General features: G+C 31.8%; 1 protein-coding gene across 1 annotated transcript; it reads left to right on the plus strand.

Moving 5' to 3' along the window:
* Positions 1–340: 340 nt before the first annotated feature.
* LOC132746420 (uncharacterized) lies at positions 341–3796 on the plus strand. The gene is made up of 2 exons (XM_060735544.1): positions 341–2490; positions 3496–3796. The coding sequence occupies exons 1-2, from the start codon at positions 341–343 to the stop codon at positions 3794–3796; spliced, it is 2451 nt and encodes an 816-aa protein (XP_060591527.1).
* The last annotated feature ends 7707 nt before the right edge of the window (positions 3797–11503 follow it).

Below are 11503 nucleotides of genomic sequence, written 5' to 3' on the forward strand. Positions count from 1 at the left end.
TATATACGCAAGACTCCGACAGTCCGCTCTCCTGATCGAGTCATCATACAAATGAACTTAAAAGCTGACGATACTACTGATATGATAATGCAGGACTATTTCTGGCCCCGGGGTGTTAAGTGCACGCCATGGCAATCTTCTGCTTCTATGCAACACCGACGTCACGGTCGTAATGAAAGAAACTCTCAGGAACTACCTCCGCGCATGCGCACTAATCGACTTCCGCATAACGCTGGTTCCAATTCAAATACGGACAGACATTTCCCATCTCAGCAACACAATCACGATGAACATGTTGACAATTACTATGACTAGATATATTAACATTTATAAAACGATAATGGGTGTTTTTCATCATATCACACTATATCACCTGGTATTTCTTATGAGTACCCTTAACCTTTTAACGTGGAACGCGTCTGGTATTATGTCTAGCTCGGCGTATTTGTGTGAATCATTATCGAAACATAGCATAGACTTCTGTGGAATTTCAGAACACTTCTTGTACCCACATAATGTTCACTTTTTACATTCCCTGAACTCAGACTACCAGGTACATGCAGTCTGTGATAAAGACCACTCTTTTCCAGCTCTAAGGAAAACGGGTAAAGGAGGTGTTGCTTTAATGTGGCATAAACGTTATGATGAGTATGTATCTCCTTTATGTATAGAAGATGATAGAATAGTTGGGGTTCAATTTCAAGTGTCTGAAAACCAGTATATGTACATTTTCCAAGTATATTTACCATGCGTCAACCACTCGGTAAAGTTCTTTAGAGAATATATAAACAAACTCTATGATATATGGTATACATATAGTAGTTCGGGAACAGTCTTGTATCTCGGGGATTTTAATTCGAAGTTTGAGGTCAACAGCGATCGTACACGGGACAAGTTATTGTGTAAATTTTTTGCAGATACTAACCTTTTGCCGATTAATTGCACAGATATTTGTACTGGTGCAAATACTACGTTTGTTTCATATGACGGCAAAAATCGAACTTTGATAGATTTTATTTGTTTACCCATTGAGCTTACTGAGGATGTCGTGCGCTGTGAAATACTTGATGACAATTGTTTGAATGTGTCCACCCATAGACCAGTTCTATGCACCATAAATGTCCAGTTTCTCGGAAATGGTCAAGAAGATTTTACTAGAGGCGGTGATTTGATAAACTGGGCGAAATGCACACCTGAACAAATTGATTTGTATAATAACACTCTGTTATCAAATAGTCTTTTACAAGAAATTACATGTAATGATTTTGATCTCGACCCAGCATCTATTGATCGTGACCATGAAATAGTAGTACGCTGTCTTGTGGACGGTGCAAATGCGACTTTACCAAAGCGACGCCCCGTTTCTTACTTGAAACCATATTGGAACGACCCACTTAAGCACTGTCATAGTGAAATGTCAAAACTCCGAGAAGAGTGGTGTAGACAAGGACGGCCGCGTGGTCACGAGTGGTCGGCTTACACCGAATATAAGAACGCCAAACGTGAATTTCGGCGCATTCATCGACGTCGTGTTGCGGAGCACATGGCCGAGGAAAACGCGGAAGTTGATCGCACTGCAGAGGTTGACCCCGTGACCTTCTGGAAAAATACGAATAGGCGCCGAAAACCTAGTAGATCTTCTGCCAATTCCGGTATTAAATTCAACGGTACGTTGGTCAGAGACAAAGTAAGAATAACACATGGTTGGCATGGCTACTTCAAAGAGATGTATGCGAATATAGATGAGAATGACTATGACAATGTCTTTAAGACAGAGATATCGCAACGCCTACATGATATGTTACCAAATTTAGTTCCCGACCAGTCTGCGGTTGTAACGCCTGAACTAATTAGTGAAATCATAGGCTCGTTTCCTAAAGGTAAAGCTGCGGGGCATGATAACGTTACTTATGAACATTATAAGTACGCTAAAAGTGTTGTTTCCCCTGCATTGGCAAATATTTACACTAGAATGTTACGCTCAACGCATGTACCAGACAGTCTCAAGCGTGGTGTGATTATTACTCTTCATAAAGGAGGTAATAAAAGAAAAGACGATCCGGACAATCACCGGGCTATTACCCTAGTTCCAGTAGGTCTTAAAACATATGAATCTGTTCTTATTGCACGATCAAAAGATGATATTCTCTCTACCATCAATATTCAACAAGGTGGATTTCAGGACGGTCTCTCGTGCTTAATGACGTCATTCCTTTTAAGAGAAAGTATATATTACGCTAGAGAGTATGGCTCAAAATTATATGTGTCATTTTTAGACGGGCGTAAAGCTTTTGATACTGTCTGGCATGATGGTTTATTTCATAAATTACTATTTGATACAAATATTGACACTACAACTTTCTTAGCGTTCCGTGCTATGTATCAAAATATGACCAGTTGTGTTCGATATAAAGGCGTTTATTCTGATTGGTTCCCCGTACTTCGTGGCACAAGGCAGGGAGGAAAAAGTTCCCCGATCCTATATTTACTGTATATAAATGAATTGATAAATTTACTTGAAAACAGCAACTGTGGCATAAGTGTGTACAATAACAACATAAGTGCTCCAACAGTAGCAGATGATATGACCTTGGTGTCTCTTTCAATTTCGGGTCTTAACACTATGCTGGATATTTGTCACAGATATTCCAAGAAATGGAGGTATGAATACAATGCGTCTAAATGTGGAATTATTTCTTTCAATGAGCACTTTAAAATAGACAATAACAGGGCTTTCAAACTTGGTAATGAAGTGATTAACGAAGTAACCAATTATGTTCATCTTGGCATTAAATCGGACTCTTTTCTCTCGACGAAAGATATCGTTGAGGACTCTTGCAATAAACTACGTGGGACATATCTTAGCATTGTGAACAGTGGAATCAGTCCCATTTGCTTAAACCCAATCTCTTCTATGGTGATCTATAGTTCCATCGTCATTCCGAAGTCTTTGTACGGATGCGAACTTTGGTCCACTCTCACCGGTTCCGACATTCAACGCCTAGAACAATCCCATAGATTTTGCCTTAAGAATATTCAATCATTTCATCCATGTACCTCAACTGATCTCACTCTATTGTCGATTGGTGCAAATTCTATTGAGACAATAATTGACCATAAAAAACTACAATTCTTAGGTCAGCTTTGTAGACTGCCAAATAAATACCTCGCAAAAGGATTTTTCAATAAAAGACTTTTCCACTTTTTAAATGGCGACAAACAGTCACACGGATTTTTACCGGACATTTATCGCATATTGCAAAAATATGAGTTGAAGTATATTTTAGACAGTTATGCCGCTGACGGCATTTTTCCATCAAACTATGCTTGGAAGGATTTACTTGGAAAATGTGTATTGTCTCGGGAGCGAACACTAATATTAAATAGACTAACTGAGCAATATAGTTTCTTGAATACCATGTTCTCCAAGAATTCAAAGTCTTGTCTACTTTGGAATGTTGCAAGGCAAAATCATAAACTTATATTCATGTGTAGGCAACTGATGAAAATTGTTTCTCGTCAAGTGTCTAGAAAATACACTACGGAATGCTCCAACTGCAAAAGAGTATGTGAAAACATTGTTGAACACCTAGTGTGCTTTTGCCCAAATAAGGATTCTGAGAGATCTAAATTGTGGGATTGTTTAATTGATAAGTGGGGATATGAAGGTTATCAATCTTTTATTGATATGTCGCCCTCAGATCAATGTGATAAACTTATACAAGTATCCGTGTTGTGCTCAATGAACGGATTTATCAACCATGCACTTGCCTATAGACTATGCTTACTTGTTTAATGTAGCATCTGTACTAAAGCCAATAGACCGTCTGTTTATGTTACATAAATGCCAATATACATGGATATTCTCCTTCAATTTGGCAATTTTGATTGTACAGGTGTGTTGTTGACGAATTGAAACACATCTTCTTTGTTCTAGTACTTTCGTTTCGAAACTAGACTTAAGATTATGTTCTGTTCTGTAATGAATTTTGATTCGGTTGTATAATGTAGAATATATGCTTTCGATTTAACTTTCGCTAATATATTCATTTATACTATCGACGTATTCATGAAACTCTTGTAATTTATATGTTCTATAATATTTGAAGTGTACCATGTTTATGCATGTTACTCAATTTACAAATGTTACCATATGTATTTGATTATATGTACTATAACCTGTTTGTAACATATGTTATGCTCATCAGAATTGGTGGATTAAAAGATATATATATTCTTATTGAAAAGTGTTAAGAAGCAAACAATAACGTTCATTAGACAAACGACTGAAGAAATTGATTGTTTCTTGTCAAAGTGATTGATACATGTATAAAAATGTTACCCTACCTCGTCACTTCTCTTAAAATTTCTACTGAAAGCACCCACTTTGAAGTATCCCTAAATTTACTTAATTGAGGGGCTTTTAACAAAGGGTGTATTTTTTTTTCAGAAGTATATTGGATGATCTTCATATTTTATTTAGTTGTGCCATCTATCTTAATTTTATTAGACTTTGAAAATATGAGGAACAATTTTTTTAATGAACATACCTTTATCTAGCCAATAAATTCCTATTTTAACTATATGATAAAAATTTAACTATTTTTTATTTAAATATGATCTAAACGATGCATAAATAATAATGTTAATGAAAAAAAAGAAAGAAAAAATTGACCCTACTTGAGTTTGAACCCACAACCCTAACTATCTATTATTTATTACAATACTATACTATAATTATCAAAACAAATTTGTAGTGCTGTTTTCTTGGCTTCAAATGATATTGAAGTATTATACCTATGCATCCACCGTAACATGTACTATACTATACTATACTTCACTATAATTATCAAAACAAATTTGTAGTGCTGTTTTCTTTGCTTCAAATGATATTGAAGTATTATACCTATGAATATAGGTGTACATTCCATCGTAACATGCACTATACTACACTATAATTATCAAAACAAATTTGTAGTGCTGTTTTCTTTGCTTCAAATGATATTGAAGTATTATACCTATGAATATAGGTGTACATTCCACCGTAACATGCACTATACTACACTATAATTATCAAAACAAATTTGTAGTGCTGTTTTCTTGGCTTCAAATGATATTGAAGTATTATACCTATGCATCCACCGTAACATGTACTATACTATACTACACTATAATTATCAAAACAAATTTGTAGTGCTGTTTTCTTTGCTTCAAATGATATTGAAGTATTATACCTATGAATATAGGTGTACATTCCACCGTAACATGCACTATACAATACTACACTATAATTATCAAAACAAATTTGTAGTGCTGTTTTCTTTGCTTTAAATGATATCGAAGTATTATACCTGTGAATATAGGTGTACATTCCATCGTAACATGTACTATCCTATACTACACTATAATTATCAAAACAAATTTGTAGTGCTGTTTTCTTTGCTTCAAATGATATTGAAGTATTGTACCTGTGAATATAGGTGTACATTCCACCGTAACATGTACTATCCTATGCTACACTATAATTATCAAAACAAATTTGTAGTGCTGTTTTCTTTGCTTCAAATGATATTGAAGTATTGTACCTGTGAATATAGGTGTACATTCCACCGTAACATGTACTATACTACACTATAATTATCAAAACAAATTTGTAGTGCTGTTTTCTTTGCTTCAAATGATATTAAAGTATTATACCTATGAATATAGGTGTACATTCCACCGTAACATGCACTCTCTTATGGAATGTATCATTTATGTTGACAGAAGGAAATTTAAAGCAGCCAAATAACATTTTTGTTTTCTGGTTTTTATTATAAAGTCTTCGTAAATATATTTAATCACATTGAAATAAGCTTTTTGAAACAAAAGTATATCTTCCATTTTTTGTGTTTTTATTTTGATGAAAATAAGATACCAGAGTATATTGAACAGATTTACTAAAAACATCGCTTAAAGTTTGATATATTTTATATTAGTAGTGTTTTGAGAAATTTGTACAAAATTGTTGAAATTTTGTTTAAAACACTGTTTCAACTTTGTCCAACTTCACCGTTATACAAAAAAGAGTACAGTTTATATATTTTCTTTTCTGGCAAATACACAGCCTCAGATGCGTAAACAATTGAGAAAATTGTTGACAAATTTAAAAGATTTTGCCTGAGCAATCACGCAATTTTGTAATTGTTATTGTTTATACAACCCAAGAAATCAACAAATGTACAATTCTATAATCTTGCGAGAGTGTTTAGACGACATTTCACGTTTAACTAGAGGAGGTAAGTGTGTTTGTGTTGTAAAAAAGCGACTGCAAGATCAATCACGTGTCTGTAGGGACATTTCGCTCAATCCAGATTAGAAAATAAAATAGAATGCACATTGCTCTTGGACATAATTAATATTGAGTCATTATTTTTGCATTTAATTGTTCATCACCAAGGCGATTCTTAAGGAAAGTTGGTTACATTTCGATGATGAAATATTGATTAAAAAGATAATAATCAACAATATTTACGAAATTACTACACAGGAAATTTTAATGTTATGAATTTTGTCTCACCAGTCGTCATCAAATTTATAAATGGGGTATCATTAAAACTTGAGCATAAACCTAACTGTAACGTAATCAAGTGTCTCTTACAACATGTATCAAATCCTAGCAAAGGTGACTTGCTGTATTTGGTTCAAACAGTTTTTTAAATGTCATTTTTAAAATGCCATTGAGCTGATATTCATGATGAATAACAAAAGCTTAGAAAATGTCTTCTAATAGTGGCTCATAAAATATGATATTATAAATTTAAAATCCTTCAATAGCTTACGTGATTTTTTCGTTACCAAAACTTTAATTTAATTAGTCAGCGCTACGGAGAGTAATATCGTCAAAATGAATGACGTCTTATTTTTGATTAATACATAGTACCAACATTGATAATTTATTGTGTTGTCTAAGACCAGATGGTAATTTGTATACTTTGAAAAATGTTTGATAATGATTGGCATTTTCTCTATATTCAATCCTTAAAGGTCTGTGGTCAAGAATAGACATGTTTTTTTTTTAAATCTATTTCTCTACTTTATCTCGAGGTGTTGACTCTATTATCTGTCCTGCTGTAAAAATACCATGTTGTGGGTACATCATGCATGGTCTTAACAAGGTAACAATTTTCAATAAGTTTTTATCTTTGTAGTTTGTCATAAAAATGTTTCAACTGAAGTTTGTTTGAGTAAGCCAATTGTATATTCACTACAAGATTTTTAAGAAAATGCAAAAATAAATCTTTGATTTAGTGTCGGTGTTATCTACCCAACCAATAAAACATTTTTTCAATAAGCAAACTTTTAAAAAAGAAACGCTACCGGCATCAACATATTGTTATTCAAGATCGCCAGTTTTATTTATTATCCTCGAAACATTTTTAAACAAAATTGAAATATAAGAAGGGGCAATAAAATTATTGATAAAGGATTGAAAATTGAATGGAAAACTAATACATATATTGACAGAATGTAAAAATAGATTGTAAACATGGTTTACAGTGGGTTTTACCAGGGCTTTGTCCTTAAAAGGAGTTTGTTTGTTAAGGGCGTTTTTGATTTTTGCAATTAACGGGTTATTAAAAAATACTCGTTTTGTGCACATTCGTGAGTACAAATAAAAATCTTAAGTGTTTTATATGCTAACTAAAAATATATAATACTAACTAGTTAATATACATCAACTCTTATCACATAATGGTAAATTATACTGTATGTTCATCTGTATGTTCATCTGTTACATGAACTGTATGCAAGAAAGAATTTTGATTTGACAGAAACCTAAAATAGGCGGACGTAAGTGATTAAATAATGCATTACTAGTTACAAAATTACACTTAAAAAAATATGTATTTGGCCACACATACTTACTGAATATGGGTAATGTAATTTTAAAAAACCTACAATTCAATAGATGGAAAGAAACACGTCAATTCATGTTTTGAAGAGAAAAATATGCATTTGTTGCAGATAAGAAATATAAAATGTTCATCATAATGGGTTTATCCTAGCAAGATACTAAAGTTTCATTTGGATTTTACTTTAGCAAAGAAAAACGCCCCCGGTCGTCCGTGTTTGGGACTTTTATTTCATTTTGTTTTGCTGGCGAATTAAATCCAGATGCGTACGTGAGTATAAATATACATAAATGAGCAGGAGAGGGAAAAAGATCAATAAAAACTTTTTCAAGTACACTCTTGGTGTAATCAAATATTTTTATGACGCTTTACAATGTACCACAGTACTTGTTATAAAGTAGATCAAAAGAAACACACCCTCTCTCTACATATACTTATTTCTCCTCATCGAAATGACGTTAAAACGTGGGTACCTGATCAAATATAAAAATGATATAAAGAGTAACAAGAAATGGGTACAAAGCTGTATTACACAGAGATATGGCAGATTTATTATGAAACTGAAGTAGCCTGTAAATCCTGACTTTTGAAAACAAAGCTTGAGATGAAATGTTTGCTCTAACGTCTTATCAAATGTAATAAATTTTGTACTTGTCAGCAGTTAGTACTTGTCAAACTTATTTTGGAGGCATGAACAATAATTTGAAAGAAACAATTTTGGGGCGTATGACAAAGTTTTAATTTTCAGAAGTATTTTGGATGATTTTGTCATATTTTATTTAGTTTTGTCATGTATTTTAAGTTTCTTAAACTTTTAAAATATTGGGAAAACGTTTTTTTTTAAATTTAAACCCTTTGAAGTTATCTAGAAAATACATTCCTTTAAAAACCCTATTGTTTTAAAAAATTTAACTTTTTCACTTTCAAAAATGGATCAAAAATATTGCATAATAAAAATTTTTGTTAAAGATCAATAGAAAAAAAAAAAAGGTTTACCCTACGGGGTTTGAAAAAAAACCCTCATTTTTCAATGCATTTGACACTTTTGTAGCCTCCCTTTAAATTTACTTTTTAAAACCCGGAAGAAATGCATTTTTTAAGGGAACCTTAAAGTCATACCTTTTTAATTAGCAATGTTATACGCTCTGGGCTTTAAATTTAAACAATTCTTTTTATTAAAAAACCAAAAATTATATACAAATTATACAAAAAGGTTAGTTACAAACATATGAATCAAAATTTAAAGGGAAATACAACTTTAAAAAAATATAAAACCCACCCAAGACTCAAAATAATCTGTTTACATGCAGTACACTAGTATACAAGGTATACTACTTTGAATCGTCATATAGAAGAAGAAAAAGACGAAGAAGAAACAATTATGTATTAAAATAGTGACTTGCGATATATGCATATTTTGCAAACAAATATAAAACAAATTCAGAATAAACAAATCGCCAAGTCCCATGGACATAAATTTCATTGGTTATAGATAAACGCCATGTATATCAACATAGACAATCAAGTCCAACCATGCTGAAAATCCTATTACGACCAATACTGGAAAAATGCCCTTTTTCACCTTTCATATTTTATAGCGTTGATAAACGGATTCAGAAAAATTGGCTAAATGAACCATTATTTTATAATCAAAATATTGTTATATATATATATATATATATATATATATATATATATATATATTATATATATATATATATATATATATATATATATATATATATATATATATATATTAAAAACATGACTGTTTAAAACCTTAAATGGAAAACAGCATTCAGTATATGATCTTATCATGGAAGCTTCATAGACAGAATTGTTATTATACTGTTTTTGTTATTAATGTAGTACTTTAAGAAAAATAGAACATATTTGATTGATTGGTTTTGATAGAATGATTGTTTGACTTTTCTTAATAAAAGATTGTACAAAATTGGTTTGTGAATCATTTGTTTTTCCCTCTCTAACAGAACAAGTTGGGGGTATAAAACTTTTAAAAAATTTACTTCCCACTATTTCCATATATAGCAAAGACAAAACTGCCAGTACATAAATAACGATTCAAAACACTTAATAGTGCTGGTATCAATGATCCCGAAGGACCAGAAAAATATAACAACACGGAATTGAAGAACAAGGCAACTTTTTACAACTGCCACACAGCACTTGACACCTGCTGTTGTGAAGTATAAAAATCCGACATAAACCTTAGGTAGAATTAAAAGTATTTTGCCCAAAGATGATCGAGTCTATTATATCTTTAAGTTATCTGAAACCGACCTCGGGTCATTTAACGTTGTATGGTATGGGAAATGATATAATTTAATTGCAGCTGTAATTATTTTCCTATTCTTTATTTTAAGTTGTAAACTGTTCGTGTTCATTAAAACAAATTAATGCTCCACGGAATCAAACGGGTAATAACAGGTTTTGTTTGTTTGTTTGTTTCATTTTACGCTTTTTCCCAAGAGTATTTCAGTCATATAGGCAGGTAGTTTCCTAACCATCGTTCCTGGATAGTTACACCAGTATTAGACTATCTTCCTCCGTGCTAAACTACCAAAGCATCTCCCGGGGATCGAATCCACGCCAGAAAAGTAACTGGATTAGAAGTCATCATTTTTTATGTAGATACACGTGTATGATGATAATGATTTCAGCATGATAATGATAATTATGTATTGAACAATCAGTGGTCATAAAACGAAAGAATCGGTATGATAATGAAGATATCAGTATAATAATGAATATATCAGAATGACTATAAAAATATTGGAATGACAATGAAATATCTTCATTATCATTCTAAAATCTTCATTGTCATTCTGGTATGTTTATAATCATTCTTATATCATCATTATCATTCTGAGATTTTCATTGTTATCTTGATATCTTCATTTTCATTCTAATATATTTATTGTAATTCTGATATCCCTTCCCTTATTTACTTGATATATTATCCCTTCGATATATTCTTAATCAAATTCCCCCGAGATATTCAAAATTGTCATTCCCAATTTTCTTTAAAATTTTTCCCTTCTGATAAACTTCATTAAACATACCGATAATCTTTTTAAACATAATTACACATTTTAATTTTTCATAAACACATAAACTTTCGGGCAGGGGTGTAATAAAAGGGCCCAAAATTTTAAAGAAAACGATATTACACCTTTTGTGTTTAAAAATACTTTGACTTTTACGTCTTTGCTCTTTTTATTTCCCCATAGGGGGTTTAAAAAGCGGGTAATTAATGTTAAACGTTACACAATAGGCGCTTTAATGAAAAATGACTCTTTGTAACAGTTTACCGTTCTTTATTTATATAAGTGATAAAAGAATATTATATTCGTGTAGATTCAATACTAAATTTATTGAACGAGTTGAATAAAACAGAGGCTCCCATAATATGAATTTATTCAACTCGTTAAATAGATTAAATATTAAACTCTACTCATTCAATATCCTCTATTTCTGAATTCATTTACATCATACATTTAATTGTATCTACATAAAAATTCATTCACATCTGAGTGATATTCAATTATTATTATTATATATATAAAAATGACAATGAAAATATCGGA

The sequence above is a fragment of the Ruditapes philippinarum genome, unplaced genomic scaffold, assembly GCF_026571515.1.
Source record: "Ruditapes philippinarum isolate M1 unplaced genomic scaffold, ASM2657151v2 ctg7476_1_1_1_1, whole genome shotgun sequence".
Classification (NCBI taxonomy): Eukaryota; Metazoa; Mollusca; class Bivalvia; order Venerida; family Veneridae; genus Ruditapes; species Ruditapes philippinarum.